At 41.1% G+C, this 18244-nt stretch overlaps 1 protein-coding gene across 1 annotated transcript in view; it reads left to right on the top strand.

Moving 5' to 3' along the window:
* TRPM8 (transient receptor potential cation channel subfamily M member 8) overlaps positions 1-18244 on the top strand; it is a 171270-nt gene that overhangs the window by 56284 nt on the left and 96742 nt on the right. Inside the window, exons 10-13 of the mRNA XM_087717034.1 lie at positions 1781-1899; positions 10078-10368; positions 10537-10632; positions 11344-11473. Of these exons, the coding sequence (XP_087573160.1) occupies positions 1781-1899; positions 10078-10368; positions 10537-10632; positions 11344-11473 (636 nt within the window). The remainder of the gene's footprint in view (positions 1-1780; positions 1900-10077; positions 10369-10536; positions 10633-11343; positions 11474-18244) is intronic.

Genomic DNA, 18244 nt, shown 5'->3' with positions numbered 1-18244 from the left:
ACCCCATCACAGCAGACTTATCATGGGTGTTCATTCTTGGTTGGCCCTCTGCCAGCACTCCATCCTGCCACTGGGCCCTCAACATTCTCCCTGTTACATGGCCACAGGAAATTTGCCCAAAGACACTTATCCCTGCCTGATTCATGGCTCAGGACACTAACTGCTGGCCAATAAATGTACTGATGGATGGACCTCTGCCTTCCCATTGGACTGAATTATTTATGAAGTAATTCAGGGGAAATACATACTAAAAGACCAGAAATGGTATTGGATAAACAGAAAGATACTCTTGAAAAGAAGATAGGAACTTGGGCAGACCCTCTGGAGGCTTGGCAGCAAAAGATAGTAGAGATGGAAGGATTATTTAGATTAAACAGGAAAGAGATAGATAGACACTCAAGGCAGACGTTTGGGAGGCAAGTAAAAAAAAACGAATAAGAATCGAAATACTTAAAGGGGCAAGAGATGTTGGATAGAGGAAATGCTTTATAATGCAATATTGCCTCTATTAGGAGCTAGAACAGAGGCAGAAACAAGAAATAGGGGGAATATTATTATGCATATTTCTATAAAATATACTAAAAGCAACAGCTAAATGTAAAGATTAGATGTTGAAAGACAGTGTCACTATGTATGTTTTAATGATATTGTTATTGTCATTAGAATATCATTCTAAAATACTGAACAACTAAATAATGAAGGCCTAATATTTTAACATAAATGTATAATAACATTACAATTACATAAGTATGATTAAAGAAACAAATATTATTAATATTACCATTATTACTTGTATCCAAATGAATGATACCCAGATTCCTCACTATTCATGTATTGATATTGATGTATATTTTTTAAAAAAAGATTAGTGCTAGAAAACCAGGAGAGAGGAATGACAGTTGACGAAGCCCAGGGATGCTTTGAACCAGATTGTGCCAGTTTTCAAGGACACCAAGACACTAGAGATGCTTGGGGATGGAATGTTGATTACTCCTAACACTGAAAGTTCCCAAAACACCTAGACATCCACCTATTGGAATAGGGCTGGTCAAGGGGAGAGGGATGAATTGAACAAAAAATCTTGTATGATTTCATGTGGGAAATTTTGTTCTAGCCTGAGTTTACTGCTGCCTCTCTTGCCTCTTAGCACCCTCCTGCCGCCTCCCTTGCCTCTTAGCGCCCCCCTAAGTCATCCCCCCCAGGGGGCGGTACTGCCCACTTTGGGAACCACTGGTCTAAAGAAAACAAAGGGAGTGTCAGCCTCTGTTTCGCTATTTGCTTTTGGCTGCCATTGAAACGGGGAGGGTGGGGCTGGTATTTGGGAAGGGAACTTTTAAGTACAGGAGAGATTGTAAAAAGGGAGTTTTGTTCTCACCATCTACTGCGCATGCTGGAGATAGTAATTGGTGTGGCCAAGGCCAACCATCCTGCATACCAACCTGATGATGCTCTTTGAAGATGGAACTCACATGACACTTAAGGGATTTGCAGATAGGACTGAGAGATGGGGTTACCAGGTGAAGGGGGTTTGGTCACATATTGATATGTATGATTTTGCATGCTTTTGCCTCAGATCTTGCCTTGCTTAGCTGCTATCTTTTCATAACCAGTAAAAGTACTCTTAATTCTGCGCAATGGAGTTAAGTGGTTTCTTTCTTGGTGGCTGAGGGAGCCTGGCTTGACAGGGAGTTAAACAAGATGGGTTGGAAAATGAGAATTGAACACTGTACTTCACAGAGTATGATTTTAATATTAACCATAGTTCCTTCTCCAATTACAGCTTTCAGCACAAATGAAGAAGATAAAGATGACTGGAATGGTCAACTGAAATTGCTTTTGGAATGGAATCAATTGGACATAGCCAGTGAAGAGATTTTTACCAATGATCGACGTTGGGAGGTAGGTAGTGCAGATTGAAAAAGCAAAAATTAGAAAGATTTTACATTGGTACAGATTGTTCTACATATAGTGTAAAATTCCATCAATAATATCCAACATAGACAAATCATAAAATAATGAATGTTGGAATTGCCACGAAGCAGAAGAAATGTTTTATAACAAGATACAAAGTCCGGTGCAGAAAATTTTGGAATTTCAATTTCAAATGAAACCACAACTTTTTTTTATTAGATATAGTTTCAGGAAAAAAATCAACAAAAATGTGATAATTTAATGAAATATAGGCTTACAGCAGGAAGAATAAATTTTGCTCTGCACTGGAAAATATTTTAATAACACTCAATTGGGAATATGCAGCAATAATAAAACTCACAGTCTACATAAACAATAGAAGTTTAAACAAGAATAGTTCCCATATATATAATAGATTACAGTACACATTCACAATACAAATTTAAATAGTCCACAACATGACAAATATAATTACTTACAATCTTGCTTCTAAGATCTCTTAAAAGTCTATAATTTTGTAAATTAGCAGATGTACTGTACAAAAAGGGGGAAGTTAGAACGGCAATAGTTCTTTTTTGTTTATCTTTTCCCTTTTTTAAAAAAAAAATATTTTTTATTCAATGGTACATTAACATTAATTGGTTCTGGGAGGCATGATGGGTACTAAAAACTATAAGTGCCAAACAAACCAGTTGACTAGCCACATGACCCTCACCAGTCTCCTCAGGAAAGGAAGGAATTTTAAAGATTTTTTTTAAAATAATTAAGGCCAAGCTAGTTGCTACCAGACTTCAACTCACAGTGATTTGGAGTGTATATAGTGTTTAAGTATAGGAGGAAGCCAGAGAACTCGGGGCCTCCTTTGCATAAGGATTTTTTTGCCTTTTAAGGGTTAACCAAGGGTTAAAAAGTAAAAAAATTATATGCAAATGAGACCCATAGTTCTCGGGCCTCTTCCTGCAGTTCTAGGTTGCAACTCTCCTTCATCAGTTTCCATTAATTGCTTCTTGTCCTGCCTTCTGGTGCTTTGATAAATAGGTTGACTCCCCATCTTCTCTGTGGCATTCCCTCAAATATGGAATACTGCTATAATGTCATTCCTAGTCCTTTTCACTACACTAAACATCCCCAATTCCTACAACCATTCTTCATATGTTTCCAGCTAAACATCTTTGTTGCTGTTCTCTGCACTCTTTCCAGAGTCTCAACATCTTTTTAATATAATGGCAAACAAAACTAGATACAATATTCGAAGTATGACCTTACCAAGGCATTATAAAGCAATACTAACACTTCATGTGTTTCTAACCCTCCATGTTCCATTTCCCCCTCCCGCCCCCAGTTCATTTCAAGGTTGAAAAGCATTAAGATTCAAAAGAAACAAAGCAATTCAATTTTAACAGTTGTGGTCTACTTTCTCAAATGCATTACTGAAATCCAAGTATATTATGTATTTTACTGGTACACTAATTTAGTCACTTTGTTAAAGAATGAAATAAGATTTGTTTGACATGATCTGTTTTTGACATACCCATGTTGACTTCTTTTTATAATTTGCTTGCTTCTTGGTGTTCACAGATCTGTTACTTAATTATTTTTTCCAGGATCTTCCCAAGTATGGATATCAGGCTGATTGATCTGTAGTTTCCTGATCCATTCCGCCCCCCCCCTTTTTTTAAAAAAAAAAAGATGAGAACCACATCAGCTCTTTTCAAGTCCTCTGGTAGTTCCCTGGTTCTCCAGAATCTTTGAAAGATATGGTTCAATGGTTACACGATCACATTTGCCACCTCTTTCAGAACTCTGGGATGTAATCCATCTGGTCATGATGATCTGAGCAGATGGATAGGTGTTCTCTCACCCTTTTCTTGCTTATTTTAATTTGTATTCCTTGACTTTTCTTTTTTTACATGTTGAAAAAAACTTATTTTATTATTTTTGACATTTGTTGCAAGTCTTAAGTTTATTCTGAGCCTTAGCTTTCCTGATTTCATCTTTGCAGATTTAGAGTATATGCTCATATTGCCTTAGTTATATGTATCTCTTTCTATTTTTTTATACTTATCCCTTTTGTCTTTTAGTTCATCAGAGAGTTTTTTTATATAACAATGCTGGTATTTTGGGCTTTTATAATGTATGTTTTTCAGAATTTTCCAAGCTTCTTGAGTTGTTTTCTCCTTTAAGATTTTTATACATGGGATCATTCCCTAGCTCTCTCTAGGTTTGTTGAACTCAGCTTGTTTAAAGCCTAAAACACTGGTTGGATTATGTTCTATTGCTTGGGTCTAGATTATTACATTGAATTCCAATATGACAAGGTCATTCTCCTCCAAAGTTCTTGCAATTTCAACCCCTTCTATCATTTCATCTCTGTTCATAAGAATTAAGTCCAGTGCAGCTAATTATCTAGTTTTGTTCTCTACCTTTTGGATGATAAAGTTGTCAGCTAAGTTCATAAGGAGCCTGTTCCATCTTTATGCAGAATTTATCTCTTAGTTGATGTCAGGGTAGTTAAAGTTCCCCCATTGCTACTGTGGTATATCTCTATATGCATTTGTTAAGTGACTAGCAAAAAATCCATCTATTTCTTCTGCTTGGCTGGGTGGCCTGTAGTATATATCTATGGAAATGTCCTTTTATATTAACTGTCAGCATTCCAAATATCATGCAGAATTAAATCAGAGTCCAAGGCAGAGCTATCCTTAAAGTTCCAATTTAATAAGACAGACATGTTGGCACATCTGTGGAAAATCCCAAATCTAAAACTTGCTGGGATTTCACCCAGTTGAAAGTTTATGATCTTATCCCCACACCCATAAATCCATCACATGGTCCAATCTTCTTCAGCCACGCTGGCATTTCCACCCATCTAGTTCCATAATTCAGGGTCCGACTCATACAGCAGGTCACACGCTCGACCTCGTGTTTCTCTCAGAGCAGTGGAGATGTGATCTAGGTTTGAGGGGCATTAAGATCTTACCCCTGTCATGGTCAGATCACTTCCTGGTGAGGCTTGACTTTCGGAAACCAATCCCCCACTGTAGGGAGGTGGAACTGATTAGGTGGTTCCGCCCCAGGCGCCTATGGGATTTCAGATGGCACTTGGTGAGATACCTGACTCTCTGGCCCACAGTCCGGCAGAGTCCTTGGTCGCTGCTTAGAATATAGTGGTGGCGGAGGCTCTAAACCAGATTGCACCTTTACGGCCTCTCTGTGGCACTGGATCCAGGAGGGCTTCTTGGTTTACCGAGGAACTCCGGGAGATGAAGTGCCAAAAGATACGCCTAGAGCGACGTTGGAGGGCTAGTAACTCTGAATCCGACCGAACACAATTAAGAGCCTTTGTTAGGACTTATCTAGTGGCGATACGGGCGGCAAAATGTGCGCATTTTCCGCTCTTATTGCATCCGCAGAATCGCGCCCAGCCACCTTGTTTAGGATAGCCCACTCCCTCTTGAAAGAGAGGGATGCGGACGAACCTCTACAGGGTAGAGCTGAAGAATTTGTTCAGTTTCTGTCAGATAAAATCGCTCGGATTCGGACGGACCTGGACTCCACTTGGATGGTACCAGCCGAGGTGCCGGGGGAAGGTCCTGATCAGATTTTATGGAGCGAGTTTCAACTTGTCACTCCTGAGGAAGTGGACAAGGCCATGGGAGCGGTGAGTGCCTCCACCTGTTTACTGGACCCGTGTCCCTCCTGGCTGGTCTCGGCCAGCAGGGAGGTGACATGTGGCTGGCTCCAGAGGATTGTTAACACCTCTCTTTGGGAGGGATCCTTCCCGTACCCCTTAAAGGATGCGTACCCCTCCTTAAGAAATCTTCCCTGGATCCAGCCATTTTGAACAACTATCGCCCAGTCCCATTCGTGGGGAAGGTTGTCGAGAAGGTGGTGGCCTTTCAACTCTGATGGACCTTGGATGAAACAGATTATCTGGACCCCTTTCAGTCGGAATGAAGTAAGATTTGCAGCAAATGTCAAAAATAATTTTAAAAGTTTCTTCAACATACAGACGCAAGAAAAAAGTCAAGGAAACAATCAATCCACTAATGAGAAAAGATTCCAAGGAAGTAAGAAGCAGTAGAGAGAAATCAAAGCTACTTAATTCATTATTTGCATCTGTTTTCACACAAAAAAAATTCAAAACTCCCACCCTATAAAAAACAAAACCATAAAAGACAGCTTACAAATACAAAATAAAGTAGGCAGGTAAGAGAATAACTCTCCACTCTAGATGAATTCAAATCACTGGGACCTGATGGATTACATCTGAAGCAGCTGTCAGATATGATTTTGGAAATACTGAACCATATCTTTCAAAAATTCTGGAGGACTAGAGAACTAGTCCCTAGGTCACCTGAGAACTAGGAAAGAGCTGATATGGTTCCTATCATTAAAAAAAAACAGAAAAAAACCCCAATCCATGACACTACAGACCGATCAGCCTAGCATCAATACCTGGGAAGTTCCTGTAAAAGATAATCAAGCAACAGATCTATGAATACCTAGAAGCAAACAAACATAGTCAGAGGCCAAGATGGATTTGTCAAAAACAGATCATGCCAAACAAATCTTATTTCATTCTTTGACAAAGTGACTAAATTATTGGCCCCTAAAAAATCCAGTGGTCATAGTAAGGCATTCAGTAAGGCATTTGACAAAGTAGACCAGAATCTACTTCTTGGTAAACAAAAAAATGTGGGATATATAGCATCACCACCTGAAGGATTTATAACTGGCTGAAAAATCACACTCAATGCATTGTCCTTAATGAAAGTACATCTACATGAAAGAAGGAATCAGTGGAATACTCCAATGTTTTGTTTTAGGCCTAATATTATTCAATATCTTAAACGATTTAGATGAGGGAATAGAAGGGGAACTCTTCAAATTTGCAAATGACATTAATTGGCAAGAATACCCAACATTCCAGAACAGAGGTCATCAACCAGTGGTCTGTGGACCACTGGTGGTCCACAAGAAAATTTTGGCGGTCCGCAGTGCACCCAAGTGGAGGAGCTGCTCCGGGATGACCAATGGGCCAGTCCTGTGACTAGAACTCTGAAATATGGGACTAGCCAGGCAGCTTGTGGTGGAGCTGGAAATCTCTGCTGTGGAGGGAGGTATGTGCAACTTTCAACTTTGCCGGTGGTGAAAGTACAAGGAGTAGCACAGTCCTTGCTGGCTGGAAGGAGGTAATGGTGCTGTTGCGGCAAGGGGAGATGGTGGCACAGGCGGGCCAAAGCAATGGGTGGTGGCAACCCATGGTTCTTTTGTCCCCCTGCTATGACTTCCTGTTGTCTGAACCCACCACTGGCTGGCCCTGCCCCTTTCCCTCCCAGTCACTCCTCACTTGGCCTGTGAAGGGAAGGGCGGGGATGGAGATTCACTCCATATTCCAGAGTGGGAGTGAACCTTTGTCTCTTGCAGGGTCTCACAGGCATTTCTTCCAGCCCTTGTTGGTGCTCTATGCACCTCAATTGCACAGAAAGACGTGCAACTTCCTCCCAGCCCTGAGACACAGGCCTGCCCAGCCATTTCTCTTCACTGCTGCTTTTGGTGCCTCCATGACCTGTTTTACAGCCCTCTCTAAGCAGTTTACAGAGTCAGCATATAGCCCCCAACAATCTGGGTCTTCATTTTACTGACCTCGGAAAAATGGAAGCCTGAATCAACCTTGAGCTGATGAGATTCGAACTGCCGAACTGCTGGCAAATGGCACTCAGCAGAATTAGCCTGCAATACTGCATTCTAACCACTGGGCCACCATGGCTCCAAGATCTTAAGAGCCAAGGTGGCGCAGAGCCAAGGTAAGAGCCAAGGTGGCGCAGTGGTTAAATGCAGCACTGCAGGCTACTGCTAGATCAGCAGGTCAGCGGTTCAAATCTCACCGGCTCAGGGTTGACTCAGCCTTCCATCCTTCCGAGGTGGGTAAAATGAGGACCCAGATTGTTGGGGGCAATATGCTGACTCTCTGTAAACCGCTTAGAGAGGCCTGAAAGGCCTATGAAGCGGTATATAAGTCTACTGCTATTGCTATTGCTATTGCTATCTTATACGTAGGCAAGAAAAATCAACTGAACAGATTCAAATTAGGTGAAGCCTGGCTGAATTACAGTAATTGTGAGAAGGCTCTGGGTGACTTACTAGACAATCATTTAAACATGAGTTCACAATGTGTGGTGGCAGCCAAACAAGCCAACACATTCTTAGGTTGCATTAACAGAAGGATATAATCAAATCATGTGATGTGTTGGTATTGCTTTATAAATCCTTAATAAGATCACACTTAGAATACTGCATCCAATTTTGGTCACCATACTATAAAAATGATGTTGAGACTTTGGAAAGACTGCACAAAAGAGCAACAAAGATGATTAGGGGGCTGGAGGCTAAAACATATGAAGAACAGCTGCAGGAACTGGGTTTATCTAGTGAAAAGAAGGACTAGGAGTAGCATGATAGCAGTGTTCCAATATTTGCGGGATTACTACAATCAGGAGTGGGTCAAACTATTTTTCAAAGCACCAGAAAGCAAGACAAGAAATAATGGATTGAAACTGATCAAGGAGGGATGCAACCTAGAATTTAGGAGACATTTTCTAACAATGAGAACAATCACCAGTAGAATGGCTTGCCTTTAGAAGTTGCCATCACTGAAGGCTTTTAAAAAGAGATTAGACCAGGGGTGTCAAAATCAAGGCCCACTGGCCAGATTTGGGTTAGAGTTAGGGTTTTATCTAGATTGTATAAGTGAGATTATATAAAAGAGAATTAGGAAGTTACGAAAAAAGAACTTCGTTTAAGCAGGGTTTGTAGCATTAGGTCAATTTTATCAGAAGCTCAAAGGGACATGGTTGTACCATAACAAAAGTAGGATCTTGCAGCATGAATACAAGGCACATAAAATTGAGCACTGAAACAGATCAATCTGCTTTTCACTATCACTTATTTTTTCAAAAAGAAAGGCACGAAAGCCATATAGGACATGATATGAGGATGTAATTGTATAGAGGCGACCCCTCAAAATAATCAAGCCTTATGCCACGGAGGATTTTAGATGTCATAACCAGCATCTTGAATTGAACCTTGAAGCGAACTAGCAACAAATGCAGCTCATCGAGCAGAGCTGTAACATGCACCAATCTTGGGATGCACCTAACTGCCTGCACTGTTACATTTTGCACCAGCTGTAGTTTCTGGGTTCTCTTCAAAGGCAGCCCCATGTAGAGTGCATTATATTAATCCATCCAGGAGATAATGAGTGCCTGAATAACAGTAGAACCCCTGATCCAGGAATAGATGGAACTGACGCAGAACCTGAAGTTGCACAATGGCTTTCCTGGGGACAACTATGATCTACTCGTCAAGCAGAAGTTATGAGTCTAGAAGGACTCCAGATTATAGACAAGGTCTGTTTGAGGCACGCCATCCAGCACTGAAGATTGTTCATTCCAAGATCCCAGAGGCCTCAAAAACCAAAGCCATATAAACTTGCCAGGATTAAGTTGAAACCTGTTGTTCCCTATCCAACCTCCCACAGCCTCTAAACACCAAGACAGGACCTCAATGGCATCACTTAATTTGCATGGGGAGATGTACAGCTGGGTATCATCAGAAAACTGATGGTACCAAATCCTATAGGAACAGATGGCAAGGGCAGGACTTCTCACTGCCATCCAATACTGAATGAAAGCAAGTGCCCAGGAGGGATGAGAATCAGCACAATACAGTGCTGCCCATCCCATCCCATGGAAAATTACCATGGTTGATGGTAATAAATGCCACCAAGAGGTCAAGTAGAACAAGGATGGATAAACTAATCCCATTCTGCTCCCGCCAAAGGTCTTCCAAAAGTACAGCCAATGCTGTTTCAGTCCCATGTCCAATTCTGAAATCCAATTGAATCATCCAGGATTCTCTGAAGCTGCTATGCAATCACCTTCTCCAATAATATCTCTTCAACATTTTCTGAATCTCTATTTGAAAGCTTTGATATGTATGCAAGTGATATAAAACTATCAAAATGCTTGGTTATCAGTTGGCATTTTCTATTCATTTGGTTACCATGAAAATAATCACAGTTGGTACAGATGGAAATAGGATGCTGTTTCCCTCCCCACCACAAGCTCTGTAAATATTTTGTTGTTTCTTGTTTGTTTCCAGTCTGCTGATCTTCAGGATGTCATGTTTATAGCCCTGGTAAAGGACAGACCAAAATTTGTTCGTCTCTTTCTTGAAAATGGGTTGAATCTAAGGAAGTTCCTCACTCATGAAGTTTTAACAGAGCTCTATGCAAAGAACTTCAGCAATCTGGTATTTAAAAATCTACAAATTGCTAAGAACTCCTACAGTGATGCTCTTCTTACTTTTGTATGGAAGATGGTAGAGGATTTCAGAAAAGGCATAAAAAAAGAAGACAAAAATGGCAAAGATGACATAGAGATACAGCTGCTGGTAGGTCAAGTATAGCTTTTAAACTGAAGTATCCATTTGCATCAATTTAAATCCACAGAACTCAATGGTTATTTATTTCTAAGTAACTTTTTCTATGTAAACCAAACAGGCATTAAGACTGAATTCCCATATTTTTTAATGATTTTTGTTGTAATTATGTCCTTTCAGGATGGATCTCTTATTACGAGGCACCCTTTGCAAGCTCTCTTTATTTGGGCTATCCTTCAAAACAAAAAGGAACTATCCACTGTAATTTGGGAACAGGTATTTCACACTTCTGAATGATTAACAATTAGATTCCTAATCTTTTGAGATAAAAAGTATTCCCTTAGGCTAGATTCCCATACATTATATGTATATGCAAAAGTAATTCCTATTGACTTTAATATTTGATTAAAATCAATAGGAATTACTTTTGCATATACATATCTAGGTTGGATTGGATTATTATGTATGCTAGAACAAAAGAGATGTCTCTTTTCTACTTAAAGTTTATAGATGCCAAAATTTGTGAATGTTGTGGGCCCCTCTTCCTAAATCAGTTTTTATTATTATTATCCCCCTTTTATATATATTGTTTACATGAATATGATAATATATGAAATGTGAATTTAGATTGATATTTAGAATAACATCAACTGAAGCTATATTGAAGGTAAAATAAAAATGTAGATATATTTAAAATGCTGATTTTATTGAATTATAAACTAGTTTAGTAATATAATTGCTGAAAAAGTCCTATTCCATGGATTTGTTTAATGGAATCTTTTATTTCAAGAGGGTCATGGTCAATAGATTATTGGGAAATTGTATAGGACAAATTGCTCATCACTTTTAATCATTTTTATTGTGCAAGTTATTCAAATGTAGTTCCAGAGAACTTCTATACTATGCAGCTACATTGCTATTTGGTAATGTAAATGTCATTTTAGTATTAGAATGTCATAAGAGGTTATTTAACAATTCTCTTTGCAGACAAGAGGCTGCACATTGGCAGCACTAGGGGCCAGCAAGCTTCTGAAAAGCTTAGCTAAGGTAAAAAATGATATTAATGCTGCTGGAGAATCAGAAGAGTTGGCAAATGAATATGAAACAAGAGCTGTAGGTAAGTTAAATATCAGAAGGTTAGCTATAAATTAAGAGATTAAATACATACAGTTTGCTGGCAGAGGCACTGCGGGCCAGTCCTTCGCTGTTTCCAGGGTGATCTTATGGGCCAAACCTAAGCACTCTGTGGGCCAGATCCTGCCCACAGGCCTTGAATTTGACACCCCTGGTTTAGTGCATCCAGAGTTTGTGATGTCAAATTAAGTTTAGCCAGTGTGCAAGCTGAGGCTATTAATATTTCTGAAATTGTGCACTCCTAGTAGACTCCTAGTAATGTAACTGCCAGGTCCCTATCAGAATGCTGCCATTCTGGAGAGTGGGGGGAGGAACCCTGGGTGGAATGATTTGCATGCTTTCACTTTTACTGCAATTGCTTGGGGAATTTAAGAGGGAGATGTGACCATTTGCACTGACTCCCTCTCTAACAGTTCCAACCGTATTCAAGGTTGCAATACCTTGATGAGAAAAACTTCTTTGTGCCATCCAGCCTCAGAGTTTGTCATAATACCTTTGTGGCAGCTTATTGGCTACAGATGGACATGGGGCTTGGGGGTAGAGAGTGGGGGAATTAACCTAATGCTTTATGCCTGAATTTCAGACTCTGCCTCACTCTTCTGCAATCTCTTAGTAAAAGTTCCTTTAGAAATTTAAACTTTTTCAAGAGTTTTACTTTCTTGAGAAGGTAGCTGAAGTAGGTCCTTACATTAGGCAGAATCTGAAAATTGGTCTGCCCTAGCACGGGGACTGTGCAAACAATGTCAGCCCAGGGCAGCGATCAAGAAGAAACCGAATGCTGAGGTGAAGCCTTGGCCAAGCTTCAGTCAGGCGCAAACTCCACTGGATGGACAGAGGAAGCCGTCAGCTTGGGAAATGTAACCAAGCCTATATGGTTCACAGGTATTGGGAAGAGGCATGACAAGGAAGAGAGAATGTAGAGAGTCACCATCACCCAAGGCAGTCGTTGGAAAGGATGGAAAGAGAAGCTGGAAAGGCTGGAGGACAAGGAGATGAACCCAACCATGCTGACCTCCTCATGAGGCAAACCATGCAATGCATGATGGGTGTATTTCAAATTCTGAAAGCAAGAGAGGCCCTGGCCCACATTCCAGGGGGTCACGGACATCATACACAGCTGGAGGGGGGATGGGAATCCCTCATTTCTGGACACTCCGGTGGCAGTGATGGCCACCCTGGTGGGAGCAGCAACAACAGTGGGAACCTCACAGAGAGATGCAGAGGCAGGGAATTCCCTGAGGCTGGGAGATGGTGCAGCTCCTTGCAGATGGAAACCACCACCCCCAGCATGAAATTTGATGGAGATCCCCAGCAGTTGGGGTTCTTCTTAGCCCAGCTTCTCACCTACATACAGGAATATGGAAACAAAATCCCTACTGAGGGGGCTAAGATCAGAGTCATTACTCTGGCCTTGGAGGGGACTGCAGCCAGATTGATGTTAACTCTCCACAATGCCAGTGCCCTGAGCTGAGAAATTTAAATCAATTCATGATTGCCCTGAGATGGCGATTTGAAGACACACACACCCAGCTAACCAGAAAGCGACTGTATTAGAACCATGATGCAGGGGTGCAGAACATCAACCAAGTACAACGAGACCTGGCTTGCCACCTCAACTGGCCAGTTAAGGCTTCAGATTGCAAAGACTAAATTCATCAAGAACTGATGTGTTTTGCTAATCACAGAAACTTGGCTTCATTCACTCATTCTGGATGCGGCTGTTGAGCTGGAAGGCTACATAGCTCACCGGCAGGACAGGAGTAGAGAATCCAGCAAGAACAAAGGGGGAGATTTAAGCCTTTATATGATCAAAAGCTGGTGTATCAATATAAAGGCTGTAGACAGCCACTGCTCCATGGAACTGGAGTATATGACTCTTAACTGTTGACCCATATATCTTCCAGGAGAGTTCAGTGTGGTTTTGATTACTACAGTATTGGCATCAGGTGGGGTATAGACTGCAGTAATCAAAACTATGCTGGACTCTCATGGAAGATATATGGGTCTATATTTAAGAGTCATATACTATACTATAGAAGGAATAGATCAGACATCCAGTCTTTGCTTATCAATAGAGACTGAGTGGAGCAAGTGGCCAGTTTTAAGTTTCCAGGTGTTATCATAAAAGAGGACCTGACCTGGGGCATTCACATTGCAGCACTGGTCAGAAGGACCCAGCAGGACCCGTCTCAGGAAGCAACAACTGAATGAAAAACTGTTGGTGACCTTCTATTGCTGTACCATAGAGAATATTTTAACTTACTGCATCTATATATGGTTTGCCAATTGTACAGTGGCAGATAGGACAGCACTCCAGAGGGTTAATGTCATTGCCCAGAGGATCATTGGTTGTCCTCTCCCATCTTTGGAAGAGCGTTATAGCTTCCACTGATAAGCCTAGATAAAAATTGGCTGCCCTCCCTGGCAATCTCTCTAATAAGGGGAGAATATGTGTATACCTACAAGCTCTGTATAGCTCACAGTGTAATAGAACATGTGAATTATCTTCCACTTCTCCTTTACCACATATACAAACCTGTTCTGCAATAGGTGTTCTCTTATACCTGCCCTGGAGGAGTGCTGAAGAAAGAATGTTAAATCTGGCTCTGAAGAAAGCTATTCTTTGTTTTGGGAAGATCAGGTCATTTAGATATCTTGCCGATTCCCACACACTCTGTTTGATTCTGTCCCTACTGTGGAGAGGCAACCTATTTAATTCTTCTAGGAACTCCATGTCCTTCATTCTATTAATTACTACTTGCTTTCCTTAATCAAAGCCTAGGGACATTAAGAATAACGGTGAGAGCCCATAAGAGCTCAGCTTATGATCAATTGCCTGTTTCCAGGGGGAGGGGAAATTGTCAGTCAACACTAGTGGGGACAGTCCATCTGGGAAGAAATGCATTTTAAGATCATCATCTTCCAGGCTTTTACCTGAATTTGAGGCATGCCTGCCTCAATTCTTAACTGGGCATTTGGAGTTCCATTGGGTGCAGCTAAGATGGCTCTCAGGAATTTGGTTTGTATGGTTTCTAGTAAGTCTTTCTTTGCAAGGATTCCTGTTTGTGCCCCATATAGAATTTGTGCCAATGTTTTGGCTTCAAAGAGTTTTAAGGCAGCAGATAAAATCTGACCTCCACCTGTATAAAAGAAATATTTAATTGCATTTGAGGACCTATTGGCTACTTGCAATGTGTGATCCAGGTGTGTCTTCCATGTCCCTTGTGAGTGGAAAACCACCCCAAGGTATCTAAATGTTCTAACCTGTTCCAAACTATGTCCTTCTATTTTCCAGGAATATTGGCTTGGTTTTTTAGCAAAAACTAAAAAAAATGATTTATCAAGTTAAGGACCAGCTTGTTTTGCCTGCAATAGCTGAGTGTTGACTTAATTGCTCTCTTCAGTCCTACAGGGGTTTGTGAAATGATAGTGGCATCATCAGCATATAAGAGAATTGGCACTTTGCGTTGTGCTAGGTTAGGAGGATGGAAATCAGGGTTCTGTAGGAGATCAATCAGAGGATTAATATAGAAGTTAAAGAGGGAGGGGGACAAGATGCAACCCTGCCGTACCCCTTTTTGAAGGCAAAGAAGATTAAAGACTGAAAATTAAGAGGCGAAAGAAATGCCCAAGAGAAGCTTTAAAATACAGAAAGCCTGGGGAAAGGTTTCATTTTTTTCAATGTCTGTAGTTTTCCTCTATGTATTTTTTAGACACTTTAAACATTTTGGAGGTTAGTCTTTTTGGAGTTTCTTTTCTTTTGGGTTTAATCTCTAATCAAGAAATTTAAAATAATCTCACCCAGCTCCAGTCCACTGTTCAAACACCACATTTCCAGCACATTTCTTTCTTCGGTTGTCCAGCTTCCTGGCCACCATAATGGCTATCTCTCCTTCCTCGTCGTTGGATAGGTGAGCCTCGGATCAAGTTGGAGAGTTGCTATTCTCAACGATCTGCAAGGCGTCTCTCCTTTCTTCATCACCCCTATGAGGTGACTATAGCCCTTTAAGCCCCCCCCCCCAATGAGGAGAGTTCAGCCTAAGGTCGCAGAGCTCCACTCCCTGCGACTGTGTTGCCATGAAGTCAACCAGAAGTCCAAAAAAAATATATTGTTAAAGTTTGATACTTATATTATATATTTAAATGCAAATTAATATTTTTGTTTGTTCATAAAAATAAACATAAACTAAATGCCAATGTGAGAGGAATAAGGAACTTACATGTAGTTGAATGAACTTGAGAATAATTATATTAGCTTCTCTCTGTTTTTCTAAGCTAGATGAGTCTGCAAAAGGCCAGTCTTCTTTTTCTTTTCCCATTTCACTTTTGTGTGAAATGCAAGGAGAAATTTGTCATGCTTAGATCTTTCTCTTAATTTTCTTCTATATTTTGACCTCTTAGAGTAATCTATCTGTTGCATTTTAGAGATTATTACTATCTCTTCCCTGTCTTAATCTTAATCTGCTTGTGTCATTTGTTGATTTATCATCTCTATTCTTTCCTCAGCTCCTTTTTTTCTCCTCTACTTTCTGAATTGTTTGTTTATTTTTCATTGTCATTTGCTGAAGGTTTTCTAGTCTCACATCTGTATCCTTTATCACATTCATCATCTCCCTATGATTCTTTGTCATAGTTTCCTAAATACATTGAAGCATCAATAGCATTTATTTTTGAAATATATTTGTTTCCCCCTATTTTGCATTAATTTAATGGGCCAGCAGTTGCTCAATAATCTACCAAGATCCCCCTGTCCCAATTACCCAGAGATACCCAAAAGGCCAACACAGTTTATAGTCCTCAAAATTTTCCAATGTGCACATTCTATGTTGTCCACATTTATAACTCTTGTTTAATTTTTCTTCTTTCTTCTTTTACCTCATAGGATGCTCTTTCAAATAGTATTAATAATCCAGAATAGCCCACCAAATTTCCCCAAATCTCCTTAATATACAGAGTCAAGTATTTAATTTCCAAGTTAATTTCTGTTATTTATAGTCCACACTGCCTTAACAATCTTCAAGACACTCACCAGTTGATTCCAGGCAGCCAGAAAAACAAATAGATATGAAACCAAAATAAAAAGACCTTCCAGGTGTTGTTTATTTCCATTCTTCCATTATTTCCATTCTTCTACTCCTTGTTTTTCTTCTGTTATCAGTCTCATTCTTTGTTAAGGACTTTTGAGAACTTTTCCTATCATGTAATAGTATAGCAATAGCAATAGCAGGTAGACTTATATACCGCTTCATAGGGCTTTCAGCCCTCTCTAAGTGGTTTACAGAGTCAGCATATTGCCCCCAACAATCCGGGTCCTCATTTTACCCACCTCGGAAGGATGGAAGGCTGAGTCAACCCTGAGCCGGTGAGATTTGAACAGCCGAACTGCAGAACTGCAGTCAGCTGAAGTAGCCTGCAGTGCTGCATTTAACCACTGCACCACCTCGGCTCCTAGTATGGTATAGTATGGGTGTCGGCAAACTGTGGCTCTGGAGCCACATGTGGCTCTTTGACCCCTCTCCTGCAGCTCCCCCTGGTCACGTGACCTGCTCTTTGCCCTGAGCCATTGGCCCAACCTAGCCATGGCTGACACCAACCTTGCTAACATGAGGGCTGGTAGGGTGGGGATGGGATCTGAAAGGAGGGTATAATGGAAAGAGGGACATGCCCACAGATGAGGAGCAAGCACAAGCCTTGGTAGCGGTTTCCCCAAAGATGAACCTCCTCCTTCTCACATGATCCCTGGCTGGTTGTTGTGGGGCTGGGAGGATAAGCATGAGTGAGGATACCCTCCTCAAGTGAGTGGCTGGACTCGGGCCAAAGCAAAACAAAGGCACGCAGAGCGGGTGGCTTGACTGGCTTTTGGGTAAGCGTCTTTTGCGAGGGTGCTCCAGCTTTCTCTGAGCCTGATCCATGGAGTGGGCATGCGAGGTTCAGCAGGGCCAATCCCCTTTTCCCATTGCCCTAGCTTCTTTTCTCCTCCAGTCGAGTGGTGCCGCAGGTGGCGTTGATTGAAAAGTGTCTCCAGGCAGCTTTAAATCTCACATGGGGGACTTTCATTGCCCACAGCACTGCTCAGCTGAAGGAGTAAAGAAACTCAGGGCATGCTCACCTGGGGATCAGGCTCGAAAAAAGCCAGAGTGCCCTCACCAAAGATGCTCACCCATCAGCTGGTCAAACTGCCCACCCACATGCCTTTGGCCGAGCCCAGCCGCTCACTTTTGGAGGGAATCCCTGCTCATGTGCATGCAAGAGAGTGAGAGAGTGAAAAAGATAGAAATGAAAGGGAGAAAAGGGGAGAAAAAGAGAGGAGGAGAGAGAGAGAGAGAGAAATGAGAAAATGATGGAGGGTCTGAATGAGAGAGAGAGAAGAGAGAGAAACAAATGAGAGAGAGAGAGAAGGGGGAGAGGGAGAGAAAAATGAGAGTGAGCTGGGGGAGGGAATGAGAGAGAGGGAAAAATGAAATAAGGGGAGAGAAAGAAATAAAGAAAAATGGAGAGAGGGAGAGGAAAAAGAGAAAAAGAGAAATGAGAGGGAGAAAAAGAGAGAGAGAAAAGGGGATAAAAAGAATGAGAGAGAGACATGAGAAAATGATGGAGGGAAAGAATGAGAGAGAATGGAAAGAGAGAGAGAAACAAATGAGAGAGAGAAGGGATAGAGAAATGAGAGAGTGTCAGAGTCCAAGGCAAGATATTGCTCAAAGTTCCAATTTATTAAAAAAGCCATGTTAGCACATCTAGGAAAACCTGAATCTGA

This window comes from Thamnophis sirtalis, unplaced genomic scaffold (genome assembly GCF_051295495.1).
Source record: "Thamnophis sirtalis isolate CommonGarterSnake01/CBP01778 unplaced genomic scaffold, rThaSir2_p1.2 scaffold_5, whole genome shotgun sequence".
Classification (NCBI taxonomy): domain Eukaryota; kingdom Metazoa; phylum Chordata; class Lepidosauria; order Squamata; family Natricidae; genus Thamnophis; species Thamnophis sirtalis.
This window is presented reverse-complemented; position numbering and strand designations above follow the sequence as displayed.